This window comes from Leptinotarsa decemlineata, unplaced genomic scaffold (assembly GCF_025532065.1).
Source record: "Leptinotarsa decemlineata unplaced genomic scaffold, Ldec_3_MD MMD2_P_RNA_scaffold_2, whole genome shotgun sequence".
Lineage (NCBI taxonomy): Eukaryota > Metazoa > Arthropoda > Insecta > Coleoptera > Chrysomelidae > Leptinotarsa > Leptinotarsa decemlineata.
In genome coordinates, this window is record NW_027412529.1 from 1,637,661 (window position 1) to 1,659,059 (window position 21,399).

Here is a 21,399-nt window from a genome sequence, read left to right on the forward strand (position 1 = left end):
AAAACAAAAACAAGGAAAAAGGGATATCTTTGAGTTATTTAATATAAATGAACTCTTCTCAGTCAATAAATAATACTTTTCTGATATAATAGTTTTGTTAGAAGTTGCTACAAATATTTTATAAGCACAAGTACTTAATTATGCTTATAAAAGCAGGTCTAAAAGTAAATTTTATTGTCCAGCAAGAACCAACGGGGAAGTGAGAGTTGTGTCTTGCCAGGAAAGGTAAGGAAGGATGGCGTAGGAACGAAGGTTAAATCTGGTTTGTATAAGTGAATTCACAAGGCACCCGCAAACTACTTTTAATCGGCGGTCATTCAAGTTCAATATAGTCTGCGAGGGTCCCGCATTTCGAAAGGTGAATTGAAAGGTGTATTTTGTAATTTTGGATAGGAAGGAAAAAATAAACTAAAAGTAAACATAACATTCGTTCTCAACCAAGACGATATAGCTGTTGCTATATTTTGTTTGCTAAACAATTTTAATTTACAAGACGAAAATATATGCTCCTTAGATTTTACATGTCTTTCTGTAGAACGAGGTGATTTTTTAAATAAATATTTTTCAGTCTCGATCCGTCATGGCATCCCGTCCGAATAATTAAATTAAAACAAACGCAGTCGTACACTAACGGAGCCTATTCTAACGCTATAATTTCTGCAATTAAAATTACAAATCGGGACGTATGTCGCTGGTTGGATCCGTCTCGCGGAGCTTGTGTTTTTTTAAACGGTCGGAGGCTTGGCTCCCTTGCAACGTATGGCATTTATTATTTTGGGTTGATGGTTTATTCGTTCATGGGCGGTGCGTTTAGGTTTGTTGATGCAGAATACAGTGTGGCACGTACTACGTAGTGAGTGATAGTGTTTTTTCGGGCATATTATGTATTTATATTAAAAATCAATGGTAAAGTAATGATACCCAAGCATTTTTTGAAAAAAATAATCATAATTATTTGTCAATATCTTTTAGTTTATTGCGATGAATAGCCTCAAATTTTATGGGGAGGCTAAGCCTCCCTTGCCTCCTCTGACGAGCCGCCGCTGGACGATAGTGAAAATCGCTCGTTCAACCTGAGGCTTGAACCACCGACCAACACGGTGGTCGATTCGAGTGAGTGAACAAACCACCCACATCGAACCGACCGGCTGCCGACCGACCGATAAACCCAAATTGTCAGACATCACAAGATCTCTGGATTTTTTTCAGAAAATTGTGTAATGATGAAAAAAAATGTTACTTTTGGAGACACTAAATGATATAATAGCAAAACCAATGACTCATTTAAAATATGTAAAGGAATATATCGTGTTTTTGTCTTTCAGTTTCTTTCTTGATGAAGACGAAAGGAAGATTATTCAACTCTGCAGCCTGTTTCAACCACTCAAGATCAACTACTATCCCCAGACAATCGTCTCTCCGGATTTTACCTGGTCATGAGGATTGGGAAGGTTGTCCATCTCAAGAACCTGTCAAAACTATTCAGGCCATGTATGCTTCATTTACTCCCCTAGTTGTCTTTCCTTCTATTATTTGGTTACGACGTACCTGAATGGAGTGGATGGTAGAACCTTTGGCTCCAACCAACTTCGTGGGACATTAGACTACTGCCTAGTCTTTACAGGATAGTAAAGGTACATAAATCAATCTCTACATTTTTCATGTTTTACCTTCAAGTTTTTCATTTACATCATAATGGGGAATGTTCCCCAATTTGGATTATTACAGCAAATGCAAGTTTGAACATAATAAAGTTGAGTTCAATTCATGAGTTTTTCAAATTACTTCGAAAAGTATTCAAATTGATGATTCAAATGTTGGGTTTTGATTTTTGAAGGAATTTGTTTCTAATTCACATATTGGCAACAGCGCCTATATCAAGTTAAAATAATTTATACGTACCTAGATATTCTACTTTAAAAAAGGAAAATTATCTTTATTAATCAACAATTAAGGCAAAATATAAATTATAGTTCAATACCACCTCCACAAGCCACATAAACAACAGTTGTTTTGTTATTTATTTATATAGAGGAAGAGTGGTTAGGTGTACAAAATGTCATATGTCACAGAATGTCTCGGAACTCGGAACATAAGTAAACAGAACAGCACGCCTCTGAAATATGTCATCTTTGTTAGTCTCATACACATAACAGATTCATTGTCCAATTATTCTAAATAATTTAATGGTTTGGCAGTGATTTGTCAACAACAAATTCTAAAACATCAAATATCTTTTGAAAACTTCTTCAGAAAAAACATTACCTTACTTCGGCCCTCTCAAAATTACCAATTACAGGACGAGGTCTGTTAAAAAATAAGGTGAATGTTCAAATTTCGCGGATGACATACATTTAATTAGCGATTTTTTATGTTGGTATACTCTTCTCGAATATATGTTCACAGTTTCAGCTGTTTAGCATGTTTAATTTGTTAGTGAGAGGCATAAAAGTTAGAAGTGTTTTGCCTGTTATCCAAAAAAATGAATCGAAGAATTTGCATCAAATTTTCAGCAAAAATTGCTGAATTTTGACCAAAAAAAACGTCGAATAACGTTGAATGACGTCAATGTCGATCCAGATTTGCTTAAAAGGGTCATAACTGGTGACGAATCATGGGTATATGATCATGACATCGAAACCAAACTCCAATAGTCCCAATGGAAGAGCCCAGGAGAGCGAAGACAAAAACCACGCCAAGTTCGTTCAAATTTCGAAGTTCTGCTCACTGTTTTCTCCGATTACCGTGGCGTAATGCATTAGGAGTTCTTACCACATGGTCGTACGGTCACTAAGAAGTATTATCTTGATGTTATGCGCCGCTTGCGAGTAGCAATACGAAGAAAACTATCGGTATTCTGGAAAACAATACGTGGCTTTTGCATGCATTGGTTTTTGATCAAAAAGAACACCTTAATCATGCCTCTGCCACTGTATTTGCCTGATTCAGCTCCCTGTGACTTTTCCGTTCCCAAGATTAAAGATACCCATGAAATAATGGCGTTTTGCGATGATTGAGGAGATAAAAAACGAATCAGAGATCGCAAGGACATATTTTTTGAAATAACAATTGATAGTAATCAATTAATAATTGACTATTAAATATGAATCCTTGAAAAAGTAATATTTCATGTTTATTTTGTGAATTATTTTGGTAGTGAAAAAAGTTTACGCAATTTACGCAATTACGCAATTTACGCAACAATAGAGACGCAGTTGTATAAAAAATATTTTTTGAAGAAACATGAAAATACATCAGAAATTATACAAAGACAATTTTTACATTTATACATCAAGCCTTACAATTATGCAACACATCTTGCAGATAAAAAGCATTCTCATCTATTGTTGACAACACTGGAGGAAGCTAATATTGAAGTATGGTGACGCGGAAAAAATAATTAGATACGTGGATGATGATTGCTGTTGAGTGTATAAACAAAGCAAATTTGTTTACGGCGAATACCTACTTTTATCTGAAATAACACATCTACTATATTATTAATAAATATTCTTAGGGATGTAACGAACTATCAATGTTTGTTTTGAGAAAAATTGTCCACAATAATACAACCTTTATCGTATTTGGTAAATGTATCATGTAGCACAGGTTATTTTCCAAACAAATAGGAAACAGGCTAGTTATTCATATTTTCGACTTAAAGTTAATAAAACATTGCGAATATTCAAAATCTTCCACTTCTGATCTTCAAAACGCGTCAGACATCTTGGCACCCAACATGGGGCTATAGGAACCATGTTGAAATGGCTTTACACCACACCCTGGATTTATAAGTGAAAATGAACCCAGAATGTAGGTTATTATCGCCTCTATTATAGTTCAAGTTAACGAACCCTTGACAACAAAACTGCTTCAGTTTGGTTTTGCGACTCAAGGTCATATCAATTATCTAGTTGTTACCATCAGACTCGAGGAAGAGAAAATCGTCTCAGAATACATTTTGAATATACAAACCTAGATTTCAAATGAAGGACTCGAAGTCAATCTCAGCTAAACAGTATCTGGATCAACCGTAGAACATAGTCGATGGAAGATTCGTTTTACTCATCCAATCAACCGCTATTTTGGTTCAATCACAACTGTAGGACGATCTCATCATATTTATATTGAAATATTTGGAAAAAAGAAGTGGTGACACATGATAAAGCACCTGCTCACTTGTTATTGCTTGTTCGTAATTTTTTGGTCAAAAACAACAGCGTAATCATACCTCAGCCACCGTATTCACCAGATTTGGTCCATGAAAGGACGGTGCTTTGCGACGATTGATGAGATAAAAACCGAATCGATAAGAGAGCTCAAGGACATACCAAAAAGTGACTGAAGGGGACGAAATTGATAAACAAATCAAGATTTTTCGAGTAAAATGAAAATTCAGCTAATTTTTTGAACAGATATGTTTGGTCTGGTGATATTCTAAGAAATTTATTTTTGTTGGCTTCTATAGCTCCCATATAGAATGTTTGGGCTTCGATCATATTTATTAAAACAAAACTATTTGTTGTATAATTTATTGTAAATATGTTAGGTACAGTGTATGTTTTTCTCCAAGCATTCTTAATACATAACAATCTCAATTATAATAAAGCTGCGCCAACTTTTGGAGGTATGATAATGTTAAGTAGTAGTGTCATTAGAAAAAAAAAAGGTTAATACTTCAACGTACAAAAATTGTAAAGTATTTAGCTAGTAAAGTGAAGGTAGAAATAAAGTTAGTTCATGAATATATAGGAATGTCGACCAGTTAAAGAAATAGAGTTAATACTGAAAATCTCAAATAATTTCGACTACATCGAGACAGAATTGAATCCTATTACAATACATCTCAAGAAGAATGTGATATGTAAATAATGATAATGAACAACGTGCAGCTGCAAGCTTTATCAACTCTTCAAAAACTTAATAACTGAATGAGTTCAAATGATGTCACATTCCACTTCTATTCTACTCAAATTGAAAAATCATGAGTGACTGCTCTTAAGGAATATAGACAAAATATTCTCCCAAGAAATGGATTAACAAACTTCGAAACTCATCCAGTATATAAATATGTGCTTGTCCAAAAGTAATGCACCCCACGAAAAAAAAGATGCTTTATTGAAAACAAATATACAGACCATCGTGGTCATTTCTTTTGAAATATACATCATGTGAAGAATTACAAAATATCTACATGTCACATATAACTGAATTGTCATATTGTCTACATACTCATTAGGATAAGTCAACCATTTATTGTCATGCTCAAATGCTACATAACCTAGAAACTTCAAATTCCCCTGTGAATAAGTATTGAATTTCATCACAAATTTTCTAGGCTAAATAATATGTCAAAAAAAAGTTGAAAGAAAGTATGAACACATCTCACAATGTCACTTGTCAGTAATTGTTTTTGTTTCACTGACGTCATGTCGTTATTGTCATTAATGTCTAGGGATTAATACTGATACGTCATCACTTCGAGCAGCAAGTGTTGCCAACACCAACAAAAAAAACTGTAGAAAACATTTCAAGTTGAAAAACTGCGAGACTAAAAAAACTTTAATAAATGCATATTCTAAATAACTGCCCAAGGATGATTCTAACTATAGAATAATGATAATAATGAAATGAGGCAAGCAAACGTTTCCCGAATTTAAATGAGCAGTCCACATTACTTTTTAAAATCTGCCCTTTTTATGTCTAAAAGAGTCCAATATTGATATTTTGTGGCGTTCAAAAATTAAGGGGGAGGGAAAGAATTATTTACATCTGCATTGTATGTATATCTTCACTAGAAATTCAAATTCTTCAGCTGTTTAGGGTTTGTAAATGTATGATTTCATGACATAAAGAATAATACGTTTTTCAAGATGGTACTATTTGTAATACCAAGTAATAGTTCTGTGGAGGTGAGTCGGCTTTGTTCTCATATGATATACTCATAGAAATCCTTAATTTCGGCATATGGATAAAAAAACTACAATGAAAAGCACAGTGTAACAGAAACAGATGAAGTGAGTGAAACTTCAGCAAAAAACCTGTAAAAATATAATGAGAAATGAAAGTTAGTGTCGTTATAACTGAAATAATATAGAAAATTGTAAAAGCACAAGCTGCTTCTCGTCATCAACTTGAAAAAAATCTCAAATACCTACTATGCAAACTTTTCCATTGAGATGCACCTTCAGACAAGCCCATTCCACTTGGAAACTGCCAAAGATCAAGGTATATATTTCAAATATAACGATATAAAAAATTGTATACCCACAACAACAACGAAATCTGTAAACGCGCATAGAAATAGACCTAGAGAGCAAATCCGCCAACTCGCATAACTTTAATCCTACGGGTGCACATAACGAACAGCCTACACAGTCTATCGCGGGAATTACAGCGAAAATTTGATTTAGTAATTATTAAACAGATGCAAATCGAGTTTCACGACCAGTTCTCCTGATTCGACTTGGTGCAGGATAAGTTTCTTCGTGATTGGACCGTTGTGGTTCTGAGACTCCTTCAGTATGTCTCGTATTCTCAGTTCGGCTCGACCCAGGAACTCTGTAAAAACACAATTGTACTGTTTCACAAATGAAATGTTTCGGTACATTTTCAATGATAGAAATCACACCATCATTTTTTGTAAATACATCCGAGATAATAATTATACAATTGTAACTAAACCCACCCTGAAAAAACTCTATCAAACTCAAAAAAAGCAACATAAAACTATGGCAAGGAAAAATAAAAGTCTATATTATTAAAGAAAAATTTACTCTTCAGGTAATGTAAATAAGAACACGTGGACTGTTGTTAACGAGTTATCAGGAAAAACCTCAAAGAAAAGTAATATAACTGTATACTGTAATAATGGTCTTGTAGAAAATCCACTCGATATCGCTAATATTTTTAATAACTTTTTCGAGAAAACTCCACATGATATTGTTGACAAAATAAACAAAACTACAAATAACCCCTTGATAACTAATTTGATACAGAATATTGGAAATAGTATGCTCATTACTTATGTCAGTGAAGATGATATACTGAAGGTTATCAGGGACAAAATCAAAAACAAACATTCACATCATAGCGCCTCTAAGTCGCATTATAAATATATTCCTTCAGCAAGGACAGTTTCCTTTGCGACTGAAACATTCTATAGTTTCTCCAATCCTAAAAAAAGGAAACTCAAAATTTGGAAAATTATCGTCGTATTGCTGTTTCCTCAGCACTCTCAAAAGTATTCGAATACATAATGTTGGAATTTCTACATAACTTTCTGAATTCAAATGATATTCTAACTCCGAACCAAGATGGATTTCGATCGAATTATTATACTACAACGGCAATGGGGAATGTTCCTCAATTTGGGTTATTACAGCAAATGCAAGTTTGAACAAAATAAAGTAGAGTTTAATTCAATACCACCTCCACAAGCCACATAAACAACAGTTGTTTTGTTATTTATTTGTATAGAGGAAGATAGGTTATGTTCATAAAATGTCATATATCACAGAATGTCTCGGAACTCGGAACATAAGTAAACAGAACAGCACGCCTCTAAAATATGTCATCTTTGTTTGTCTCATACAGGTAACATATTCATTGTTCTTTATTAGCTATAACCGATGTTGCCAAATGGTGAAATAGAAACGAATCCCTTTAAATATTGAATGCATTATTTAATTCCTCTTTTTTTAAGTATTTGAATAATTTTTTAAAGAAAAAGGTTGAAATGATGCGTTGTTTTAGAGCTCTTTTATGAAAACTACTTGATTTTCGTCAGGAGGATGATCACTTGGTGATAGATACACGTGTCGAGGTGTTAAAAATAACGATTTGGTGTTGGGAAAAAAACTCCAGTACTATTCATTACTACACCAAAGGTTCCAAACAGTGCATCATAAAAGCAGTTACACGTTCATTAGTACAGACCTCTAGCCAAAAAACTACCATCTTTTCAAGCACTTCGATAACTTTATCACCGCTAGAAACTTCGACAATCACGACGAAACAAAAACGGCCTTCGTTGACTTTATCGAATTCCGAGCACACAATTTGCATGCTGATAGAATTAATCGACGGCACGTTGGCAACAGTGCACTGATTCGAATGGTGCCTATTTAGAATCAATTGAATAAGTATTCAAAGATATTACAGTAAAACATACTCATGCATATGGACAAAACTTTTTTAGAACAACCCCTTAAAAAGCTATGCATAGTTCTGAATTATTATACAACTCACTAAACGATACCATTTGAATTTACTAGGGATTGTGAAGGACAAACTTTCACAATGGGGAATGTTCCTCAATTTGGGTTATTACAGTAAATGCAAGTTTGAACAAAATAAGGTTGAGTTTAATTCATGAGTTTTTCAAATTCACTTCAGAAAGTATTCAAATTGATGTTTCAAATGTTGGGTTTTAATTTTTAAAGGGATTTTTTTCTAATTCACATATTGGCAACAGGGCTTATATCAAGTTGAAATAATTTATACGTACCTAGATATTCTACTTTGAAAAAGGAAAATTATCTTTATAAATCAACAATTAAGGCACCATATAAATTATAGTTCAATACCACCTCCACAAGCCACATAAACAACAGTTGTTTTGTTATTTATTTATATAGAGGAAGATAGGTTAGGTGCACAAAATGTCATATGTCATCTTTGTTTGTCTCATACAGGTAACATATTCATTGTTCTTTATTATCTATAACCGATGTTGCGGAGCCACGTGTTGAAATTGATCGAGTCCCAGACACTTTCCTGTCTGGGTAGGATCATTCCTGTACTGACGAGAGGTGATACCTCGGAACCGCGGTCTGCAGACGATCTACTTGAATAATGTCAGCATTGTCCTGCTGCTGAATGAACAAGAAACATCTCCGAGGCTAGCCTCTGTGAGCAATCTTGCATAAATGTCTGTCGGATATAATTCAATATCCAGCGTGGCATTAGCCGGAAAAGTAGTTGTTTTCCGACAGACGTTTACCAGACCGTACTGGGTATGTAGTTGGGAGAGATTATTAAATCGAAATATATATTCTTTCTTATATGATGTACCTATTTCTCTTTCTCTTTCACTTGAGACAACTCTTACCGTCTGGGGTGAACTCATTGCGTTCGCACACGATGAAGGCGAGTACCTCCTGGTTGATGTTCCTCAACTGGAACTGCATGCTGTAGTTCCACACGAGACTGGGAATGGGCGGGGCGCTATTATGGACTGTATTTCCGTTGGTGGGATGTTCCTTAGCGACATCTGTATCTTGCTCTTGCGTCCCTAGCATCACCTTGCAGTATATATTCTCATAATGGGATTTTCCTGAAAAAGGTTTGCCAACTGTTGACGAAGTTTTATTTTACATTTTTATGTGAGGGCCGGTTTACGAAATACTTCAAAACTTAAGTGACGTCAACGAATATATAAGATGATTTATTTAAATGTTTGTTTTACTATATAATTTGAAATCAGAAATATTCTTTGGGGGGATATATTTTTTGTGCAGGACTCAATATTTCATACTGTTTTTTTGGATATACATTTAACCTTCCACGATATGGAAAATTAGCAGAGTTAAATCAATAGAAAGTGTTCAAGAGACTTGGCACATTTGATTCCACCAAGAGCGGTACTTATCAGAAATACGCGATGAACTGTGTCTGTCATCGTTTTGAGGTTCAGATCAGTACACCTAGAACTTCACTGTTTGAGAATTCTTTATTTTTTTATTTTCATTGGAATACAAAACGGGACAAACCCAGGAAGAGAGCCCCAGTCATCACCCGAAGACGATTGTAGATACTAACAATCGAAACGTCGTGAACTAACGTGACTTGGAATCTCTACACTTTTCATTTTTATTTTCTTTTTTCATTCCTCTATTTTTATTTTGTTTTTATTTATTCAATTGTTATATGTTTACTTGAAGTTTATTTATTTCACTATTTTTTCATTTCAGGTTTATTTTGCTTAATATAATTGTTAGCTATTCATTTTCAATTATTCTTTTTCAGTTGTTTCAGGGATTTCAAATCATTTTATATAGTAGACAATGGAAGTCCGAACTAGTGAAATTCACCAAAAAGAGTATTTACAAATGATGAGGTGAAAATAACAATAAATGATTTGATTGTTATAAATAATATGCAATATCGTGTTATGAACAGTAGTTCAAATAACAATAGTTAGATATGAAAATGCAAAATTTTTATTTAGAATTGGCCAGTTCCAAAAATTATGTTAATCAAGATTGTCTTTTACGAGAAATTGCCTACGAAATGAGATTTCTGTAAAATCCACGAGAACTATTTTGAAAAAGAACAAATATAAATGCTACAGAATTCGCAGAATTCATCACCTCAATGAAAGTTATTACGGAAGGAGAGTATGATTTTCGAAGTGGTTAAGACGTAGAAATAGAGAAGTTGAAAATATTTGTAAAAAAATAATATGGACGGACGAATCAAAATTCACCAACAATGGTTGGTTTAACAGAAATATCCATTATAGGTGGAATAATACAAATGAACATTTATATAGGGAAACCAATTTCCAAGAAAAGTTCGGAATAAATGTTTGGTTGGGAATTATGGGAACAAACATCCTTGGCCGTTTCCTTTACAATGATCATTGGAAAAGTGAAATGTATCTTCATTTTCTATTCAATGAATTCGATGGCTACTTGCCACTGAATATCAGCCATGAAATACAATATTTTCAACAGGACGGCGCTCCTCCCCATAATGCAGTAATAGTAATGGAACATTCAGATGCAATATTCCCAAGAAAATGGATTGAAAACAATGGACCAATTAACTGGCCAGCTGAATCCCCAGATCTCACTCCATTAGATTTATTTGTCTGGGGATACATGAAGGATAAAGTTTTTCAACACCAAGTTCAGATATCGACCATCTCAAACAAAAAAGAAGAGATGCATGTATTAGTATTACACCTATTATGCTAGAAAATTGACACAGAAATTGTCTGGACCGACAACTTATGTGCTTTCAACAAAGAAATCGTCAATTCAAGCATTTAATGTAAATTTGATTTTCCGTATTGGTTTCATTTTTCCCAAAAGTTCATGATAAAATAAATTGTTTTTCTTTTGACTGTTGTCACTGATATTGGTGGTTATTTCAAATGAAACGCTGTAAAAATATCAAATGTGATATACCCTTGGATTGTTAATTTATCACTTTATCAATATTTGTGATGAAAAAGACAGGTCCGTATTAAAAAAAAAACTTGACGGTGGCCATGTTGACACGAAACGTTTTATCGAATATTCAATATTACATCGCCATATTATACTTCGAATAACGATAACATTTACTTTTCCATTTTTTGATATTCTCCAAAATAACAATTTTATTCGAAAAAAACGAAAAACAACATTTTTGGCGAGAGTCTGTAAATTTTCCCGATGACAGTTACCTTTTTCCCATTTAATCGTCTTCGTATCTCGATTTAGTTTAGAATATAGCAATGTTACCACATGATAAAAGAAACTGCCTGTATACCACGACACAGTTGAATAAATATTTAATGAGATATGAAGCTACAAAAACACACGACATTGCAAAGGACGAAACTTTTGAAACAACCTAATATTATTATCATTATGAAAAGAAACTCCGCAATAAAGGAACTGAAAAAAAAGTTAATACTGAATTGATATACCTTTCTTCCTTCTACAACTACAATTCCGACGATTGCAAACTTTAATAATCTCTCTCCCCTCAACAAGAGTCACGTGCAACCATTTTCGAAAGTAAGGAACTGAAACGAAATATAAAAAAATTACAATTCTTACCCGATGATATAAAGCGTTTCCCCTTTTGGACAAGCACAAGTAGACGCCCACATGTTGGCCCTAGGTGGAGTTCTGCACAGACAAACAAGGAACGTTTTCAAATGAATAGGACACCAACACATCTACTAGACATGACGAACCAACTACAAAAAGGTACCAAACAACACGGCAAAAATTCCAATAAAACATTCCAAGTGAACGGGGCAATATAAAATCTAAGAAAAATAAATACATACCATGTTATTTCAACTCGAGTTTCTCTGTGGGGATCTCGGAAACTGTAACAGATAGGGAGTTGGCATTTAAATTGGGCCTAACGGCAAAAATGAAAGCTCTATGTCAGTCATAACACCGTAGATTCCGGGGATTTTTAAGTAAGAATACTGAGCTCTCTCGTATATCGCTTATAGTAGAAGATCCGAACCTAAATCGACCTTCACCGAGCTGATAATAGAATGAAATATATTTTATGATGAATTTAGTATATTAAAAAATATGTTAAAAATGGGTTCGCTGAAAAAATCCTGGACAGACTATTTTTAATTATTTTTTGAAAAATGATTTTTAATTAATTTTTGCAACATCAAGATAAATTTTTGTCCTTACTTGAAGTATAAAACGTATAGAATGTGCAGCCGTTGGATTGTCTATTATTTACCTGGGCGAACTACTGGTTTGTTATACCTGTTATACCTGTCAGGTATAAACAGGTATATCCATGCCAGTTACTTTCACTGATTAGGTAATAAAAAAAAATGTATATCATCATAAGCGCTGTTTCATTGCGAACACGTTGATATAGGGTTGTCTCCAGAAAATTCGGTCCTATTAGGGGTTTGCGAACTTTACAGATTTGAATTTCAATGCGCGTGGAAATGTGTGACAGAGAGATCCGAGGTAAGTATACTGTGTAATAATAAAGGACCCAACATCGTAGTCGCCTCGAATGGGACCGTGAATATAAGAAATTGCGCATGCTCGGTATGTAAACTATAGAGGGTAGAGGTACCTCTACCACCCTCCAAACAGTAAACAGTGCGCGTGATTTTGGAGCAACTGACATTTGAGTTGCAAAAAAAATAATCAATTAATTACATAATAATCAAATATATTTAATATAATGCTAAAATATAAAACAATATAGCATTAATTAAATAAATAAATAAATATACAGGGTGTCCCTGGACTTCCTCTTTTCCTCTCGGGAATGTATAGATGGGGTCAAAATATCACCAGTACTTCATATAACTTTTTTTCCTAAAATCCTTCGTTACCAAATAACGGGCCCTCGAAGTTACAAAATGAAAAACGTTTTTCTTTGATAACTTTTCAAGTGAATATTCAAAATCATCCAAATTTTGGTAATTGACTAAACAAATGAATTCCTTCGATGAGCTTTCATGCAGGAGTCAGTTGTTTTGCTACAAAGTCAGGAACGGACTACCCCCGATGGTCCACACCCCAAAACTTTGAAATGACAGATATTTTTCAATATTTTTCAACAAATTAAGGTTACTTGGACAATTTTATGAATAAAAGTACTCGTGTGGAAAGTCGATCGGAGCAACGAGTCTTGATAAAAATGTAGTTTCACTCGACGACATCAAACCCGCTCGTCCACCATTATTTGAAATGAATAATTATCAAAGCAGAAATAATAATGATAACGTTAACAAGAGTTGATAACTCCATCTCTACTGAAACCTGCTTCATCAGTGAATAAAACTCGATTAATAAAAGTCATATCCTCTCTTTGCCTATCCATGAACCAATTGGCATATTCCAGTCGTGCTGGAAAATCTTGAGGTGTCATGGCATGTACCTTCTGGATGTGAAATGGGTGGAGCAGTTGTTCCCTAATTATTCTATGAATAGTGGACTTGGATGTATGGAACTGTTCTGATAGATTTCTGATGCTCATTGAAGGATCATCAGCGACGGCTTCCAAAATATTTTCCTCCAATACAACGGTACGTACAGTCCTAGGAGCGCCCTCACCACCTCGTTTTGGCAAAACTGTACCTACAATAATATCGAAATAAAACAACGTGCTCAAATTAATTATCAATTATTACATACCTGTCTCCCTCAAGCTGCGATCGACACGCTCGAATGTTTCTCTTGACGGTACCGTTCGATTGGGAAAATGCTCGGAATACAGACGACGAGCTTCTGCAGCATTACAAAATGCTCGTCCATAAAATACATGCATATCTGCATATTCATTGAATGTAAACTGTTCGGCCATATCAAATAAATTCAAAATATCCTATAGAATATTGACAATACAATGATAGTCATATGACAACGCACCACTCAACAAAACAAAATCGCATTCCAGTTTCTCATTTTTTATCAAAACTTTCTAAAAGGTTTTTTTGTCAACATCTGTGAAAGAAATGGAACATAATTATTCCCTGGATATTTTTCACCTGATCATGTGCAGCCTTTTTTGTAGTTCATTCGTTTGCTTTTTATTAGTATAGTAAATATTTTTTCCGATGTGCGTTTTTTCAGCTAAATTTAGATTCGTGTTAAAGAATTTCTCCCATAAAATTATAATTATCAGTGAAACTCCTCAACAGTTTAGCTGTGAAGAAGAATTTGAAACATTCGAATGTTGAGTTTCATGAGATTCAGATAACTGATCAACACGAAACGTGATTATTCCACACGTATTATGTACATACAAAATATGGAATGAATTCGATGTTTCATAGTAGAGTAGCTTGTTAGTTTAAAAACACCACGAATCTACAGAACTTGATATTTCTTTTGAAAAAATATCTGCTATCACAATTGTGACTTAAACTTCCATATAGGTACTGTACTTTTTGTTTACGACTTCATTTTAGCATACTTTGTATTATTCCTGTTATAAATGTTGTTGAATTAACGTTATCATTATTATTTCTGCTTTGATAATTATTCATTTCAAATAATGGTGGACGAGCGGGTTTGATGTCGTCGAGTAGAACTACATTTTTATCAAGACTCGTTGCTCCGATCGACTTTCCACACGAGTACTTTTATTCATAAAATTGTCCAAGTAACCTTATTTTGTTGAAAAATATTGAAAAATATCTGTCATTTCAAAGTTTTGGGGTGTGGACCATCGGGGGTAGTCCGTTCCTGACTTTGTAGCAAAACAACTGACTCCTGCATGAAAGCTCATCGACGGAATTCATTTGTTCAGTCAATTACCAAAATTTGGATGATTTTGAATATTCACTTGAAAAGTTATCAAAGAAAAACATTTTTCATTTTGTAACTTCGAGGGCCCGTAACTTGGTTACGAAGACTTTTAGGAAAAAAAGTTATATGAAGTACTGGTGATATTTTGACCCCATCTATACATTCCCGAGAGGAAAAGAGGAAGTCCAGGGACACCCTGTATATATATATATATATATTTGCGTCTTTATTTGTAATTTTCTGTTTTTATTACTATTATTATTGTTGGCATGGAGCGACTTCTAAGGGCGCATGCTCAAAACTCAATTGAAGTATGCTTATCTATCTAAACCATATGAATAGAAACCTACCTACGATCTCATGCTAAGTACGCTACGTGAATCGCTATTATTTTTGCTAATTACTTATTTCACCGTGTGTGCTCTAGACTCTGTGTCATCTTCGACTGTTTGGTAACTCATTTTAACTTCCCGTTTTGTTGTACAATCCAGTGAAGCTGAAGAAAGAACACTCCAAGAAAGGGCCCTTTCAGAAGCAGGGATTTGTGCTAGGAATTCGATGAGTTCAAAGTTCGCAAACCCCTAATAGGACCGAATTTTCTGGAGACAACCCTATATCAACGTGTTCGCAATGAAACAGCGCTTATGATGATATACATTTTTTTTATTATCTAATCAGTGAAAGTAACTGGCATCGATATAGGTACCTGTTTATACCTGACAAACCAGTGGTTCTCCCAGGTAAATAATAGACAACCCAACGGCTGCACATTCTATACGTTTCATACTTCAAGTAAGGACAAAAATTTTCTTGTTATCTTGATGTTGCAAAATTTAATTAAAAATCATTTTTCAAAAAATAATTAAAAATAGTCTGTCCAGGATTTTTTTAGCGAACCCATTATCAACATATTTTCTACTATACTAAATTCATTATAAAATATATTTCATTCTATTATCAGCTCGGTGAAGGTTAATTAAGGTTTGGATCTTAGACTATTAGTAAACTGTAGAAATACGGTGTTACCACTGATTTTTCGAAGTCAACTCTCTATATCTTAAGGTTTCTGAGATCCCTTAGTCCAATGATCATTCTGAAAGAAAGCGGTTGTATTTTTTCGTTGAAAATTCCACTCCAAAATCTTCCGTAGTCTGTGGTAGATATTCCATTTTGATTTTCATTTGTGCGGGGTTATCAACAATCGGAAAAGTTGTGTCAATAGAGCATGTGGAGGAGAATATGTGAGACAAATACAACGTAAACGGATTTTCCATTTTTTTTAATATTCAACTTCTTCTTTTTTTACACTGCTGTTTCCACCTGCTATATTTCGATGATGATTTCAACTGTATTGAAATAAGAATGTAACTTTACGGCAATGTAGACATACCACCAGTAGCATACCAGCAGAACTAGATTCAATCACAACAACCTAGTAACAGTGAGCATTTGCATGGACACTCCGTCATCAACCCCACTACCATCCTCTCCACCCCATAGAATTATAAATACGAGTGAACACGCAACTCATCAGTCAGTCATTGCTGAGACTTCTAGACAAAACTTTCCTCCTCGCAGTCAACGCATTTACCACTGATGATGTCTGCCGCAGTAGCCGGATTTTCTTATCTTCAATTTCGGTAATTTTCATCATCTCAATCTATCAATCCTAAATAACACTATATGTTCTTTATTTTTAGGAAATCTGGGCGGGTTGGCTGTCCTTGTTCATCTTTCACTGCCTGAACCACTATGCATGCTGTTTTTGGCGAGTGCATTGGCTTGAGATGTGGGGGTTGAGCAAACCGGCAATCGGATGCCTGCTTCCACGTAGCCCCGCTGGATACGGGAATAACAGAATCACTTGTGGTTCTGTTATTCCCTAACTGAATGGCATATCTACGGAACCTGCGAGATACCGGGCGCCCTCTTGTCGTAGCATCGCTTTGTCACGCTAATGCTGGGCTCTGCCGTGATTTACCTTCTTTCCCTAGCTACTCGTGGGACTTTTGGAAGGAGTGAACTTAAAAATTCTTTTTGAGTCTACAGAGGAGATGGATGTCAAGCTTACGACTCCAACTGACCTCCCTATAAATTTAGATCAGAAGCGAGTCTACAGAGGAGATGGATGTCGAGGTTCCGACTCCAACTGACCTCCCTGAAAATTTAGATCAGCAGCGAGAGCTTCTCAACTCTCTCAACTGGCCTGGTTTTCGTGAGGCTGCTACGGATAGTGTTGTCGGATCTGAAGCAGGTTCTGATGTTGTACTTGGAACCAATTCTTCTTATCCTCTCCGATAATCCTCTATGTAGGGAAGTGCAAGCACTGGTTGTGACGGCTTCTCTTCCTTGCGAGGCTCCTGCAGTCTTTTAGTCAAGGTCTTTTCTACCAACGGAATGGCTACTCCAAAGCGATGGTAAAAAAGACCTTGACCACCAAACGCGGACTGCGATTCCAAGAATTGCATTTACCGGATACCCTGTGAGTGCGGAAAATCCTATATTGGTGAAACTACGAGGCCATTGAATGTTCGCATTGCCGAACACAAGAAACACACACACAGCGAGGGGAAACCAGCAAATCAGGAATTGCAGACCATGTTTGGACCCATCAACACAACATCGAGTGGTCCCAAGCTTAGATCTTGCACAGAGAGGAACATTGGTTTAGGAGAAAATTCAAGGAAGCCGCTTACATGTTGTCCAACAACGTATTCAGCCAAGCCAGCGTAGAAATACGCAACATATGGAAACCCATCATCAAGCGAAAAATGGCCAACTTCCGCCAAACGGTCATCTCCCACGGAACCAGTGAAGCGGAAAATGAAAAGCGGGGATAAGTGAAAGTACTCGAACGACCACTAAATAGTCATCTCGGAGGAATCAGTCCCGTTTGTCCTTCTGGCAAACATCAGTTCAAAGGGTAAGGGAGCCAGGCTCCAACCTGATTGAAATCAAGACGACGTGCAGGAATCAGTCCACTCATCACCCGAAGACGATTGTAGGTACTAACAATCGAAACGTCGTGAACTAACGTGACTTGGAATCTCTCAACTTTTTATTTTTATTTTCTTTTTTCATTTCTTTATTTTTATTTATTTTTGTTCTATTGTTCTATTTTACTTGTATTTTATTTCACTATTATTTCATTTCAGGTTTGTTTTGCTTAATATAATTGTTATTTTCGGCTATTCATTTTTATTTCTTCTTTTTTAGTTGTTTCAGGGATTTCGAATCATTTTATATAGTAGACAATGGAAGTCCGAACTAGTGAAATTCGCTAGGGAATCTGTGTTGACAAATTCTAAGCGGTAAATGCAAAATGGAGACACAACTTTTCCTGCCACTTTCTTTATCTATTGATGACGTTATATTCCGCACGTTCCAAACATGGTCAGGAGTATTATTCTAATCAGCTCTAGTTTCTTGTCATAGTTACTATGTGATATCATAGTACTTGGGGTTTAACTCAGTGCTACAGTGGTTACCGAAAGTACACATCACAACATAGAAAAACAGACTCAACAGTTACCCTTTCAAACAATTAGAATTTCACAAGCGACGCTTCAATCACAGTTATATCAAGTGAAATATGTGAAAACAAGCTGTGCGGACCAACTTTCAAAAAGTGCCGTAATATAAGTAAGTAATTCAAAAATTGAAATATTCTGGTTTTAGCAAAACCCATAAACATTTATTTAATTGACCAGACCAACACAGAACCAAAACCAGGATATTTTCTATCTCTTACGTGAGCTGCTGTAGTGTGGTGTTTGGTCATGCTGTATTATTGGTAATACTGTATTTGACATTGACTTGTAATAACAGATTCATGTAAAACAAGTATTCTGAGTGCCTGAATTGACTCTTCAAAAAACATTCACCCTTCAATTTATCTTTGTTTTTCAAGAACAGATAACATAAAGTAACACTCCCCTAAAGAAAGTGAATATTTCCTAACCTATAACATAACATTTTTTTAATACTTTTCAAGTGTAATGCCTAAATAGGTATGAAATCTGCGCATATGCGCATGTCAAAAACATATCTAGTTAAAGTCTTCACCAGCCCGGGAAAAACTGTTAAAAAGCATGGTCAGTTTTGTGAAACAGATACATGTAAAACAAATATTCTGCGTGCAATGGTAAAAAGAATTCACCGTCCAATTTTCATTTGCTTTTCAAGATCAGATAACAAAAAGTAATACTTCTGTCATGAAAGTAAATATTTCCTAACCTAAAAGACATCTTCCAATTCCGGGAACCCATCAGATGAGTACATGAAGGTTTTAAAGAGTATAACTTGAGTGAAAGGCAAAACATAATTATTTAAGAAACGTTTCAACTGTAATACCTAAATAGGTATGAAATTTAGGTGTATAGTCATGTGAAAAACATATCAAGTTAAGTCTCCAACAGCTCAGGTAAGAGTTAAAAAGCGAAAAACGATGTACACACCAAGAAAAGTCATCAAATTGCTTCCACAGTGAAAAATTTTAAACTCACGTGTTTTCCTCTTGTTTTGGTGGCTTAAAGTGAAAGCTTTCGAACAAGCTTCTTTCGCGTTTTCAATCCTCCTCATCCATAAGCTGCATTCGTTCACCGTATGAACAAGTAGGGCTATTTTGTAGGCGCTCTTCTCGTCGTGAATCGTAAGAACTCTGTTTGAGTCAGTTCCGGAATCCACGTTGTCTGTACTTTCTCTACTTATCGACAAGTTCTGAATTAAAATCGGCTGAAAATAGTACAATTTGTCAAGCAGGTGTAATAGGTTGTGATGACAACAAGTAAGGTGAATTGAAGTGTTTGAATTGAAATACTTCATTTGAAACGAATAAAAATTGTTCAAGATGATATAATTTAGTTTGAAAAAAATCGAAGTTTAATTCTGAGAGAACTTATAGAACATCCCGAATCCCACACCCAAAGATAGATCCATCCATCTTCAGCAAACCCGTACCCCACGACTAGCTGAACAGACGGACCACCCGAAAGCTTTTCTTCCGTATATTCATGGAGTTGCCGACAAAATGAGCCGAATTCCGAAGAGGCACGATATAAGAACACCTAAAAGACAAAATACCCAATGAGGGCATATACGAAATGCAATGTTCCACCTGCTCCAGAACTTACATCGGCCAGACCAACAGAAGAATCTCCAACAGAGTCAATGAACATGAGCTTGCTGTTCGTAAATCAGCACCAGCCTCATCCCTCTTCAAACATCATCTTGAATCAGGCCGCACTATAAGCTTCGAAAACACCAAAACCATTGCCACACAACGGCACAGTTCTGCTGGCGAGATCAACAAGCCAAGCGCATGTCACTAGATACTTGCAACAACAGGCAGACAGATTAGAGGAATGGCCCAACCTGTGGAAGATCAGTATAAATCCTGACAAGAGTCAGGCAATATCATTCACCCGGAGGATGGTACACCCGGAAAGAAACGTCACCTTCAACGGACAAGAGATTCCGTGGACCAACGAAGCTAGATACCTGGGAGCCAACCTAGACAAAAGATTAACGTTCAGGTCTCACGTAAGGCAGAGAATAGGAATGGCAGGATCTGCCCGACAAAACCTATTACCAATAATAGGTCGAAGAAGCAACATGGGATTGAAAGTGAAGCTGCTGATGATAAAGACTGTAATATTACCGATAATCCTGTAGGCCTGCACAGCCTGGGGCCAGTGCGCAGCGACATACAGAAGACAGATCCAGTAGTTTATGAACGCGTGCGTAAGGGCCACCGTAAACGCTCCAAGATATGTACGGAATAGGTACATATTCCGGGATCTAGACCTGAACATACACTACGTGGACACATGCATGAGGAAACACACACAGGACACGTTCGAAAGAATTCGAGCGCACGACAACCCAGCGCTAAGCGACGTACATAACACAGCAAGCATGGATGACCCCAGATTCTGAGAGAGGGACAAACACAGGAGGCCAACGAAGCAGAACCAAAGACCACCCCCGAGAGTCACTGTCAAGCGGCTGCGGTAAGTATAATTTTCTAATAGATAACTATAGTATAACAATTTTCAATTGAAGGTAACTCATATACAAATTGAAGTGAGAGCTAATGGCAACAATGTTAAATGTTAGAACTAAATTCTTACCGGGGTCATTTTTATTTATTGTCTATGCATCGCCATTGTAAATAATTGAAAAGTAAGATGATTCCATAAAATTTTTTCCCCGTAACAAGATAGCTTCTGCATATCGATAGGATGTACGAGCGAATAGGTGAACCAGTTCGTTAAATACTTTGAAACATCGGTACACTGATCAACACTTCGCAGGTCTATTATATTTGCGTCCTTAAAATGCCATAACTAGTCATTCGGTGTCTTCATTA

General features: G+C 35.6%; 1 protein-coding gene across 7 annotated transcripts in view; it reads right to left on the minus strand.

Moving 5' to 3' along the window:
* Positions 1–4,518: 4,518 nt before the first annotated feature.
* The window catches only part of Dap160 (Dynamin associated protein 160), a 66,157-nt gene continuing 49,276 nt past the window's right edge, over positions 4,519–21,399 (minus strand). For 4 of the 7 annotated variants that reach the window (XM_023159303.2, XM_074181146.1, XM_023159302.2 and 1 more), the window contains 4 exons: positions 19,535–19,763; positions 11,702–11,800; positions 9,113–9,337; positions 4,519–6,561 (listed from right to left, as the gene is read on the minus strand). In XM_023159303.2, coding sequence (XP_023015071.2) covers positions 6,410–6,561; positions 9,113–9,337; positions 11,702–11,800; positions 19,535–19,763 — 705 coding nt within the window. In that variant the 3' untranslated portion in view covers positions 4,519–6,409. Of the gene's footprint in view, positions 6,562–9,112; positions 9,338–11,701; positions 11,801–11,834; positions 11,907–12,070; positions 12,113–19,534; positions 19,764–21,399 lie in introns of those variants that run through there. The other 3 variants (XM_023159301.2, XM_074181158.1, XM_023159304.2) reach the window with 3 other exon arrangements.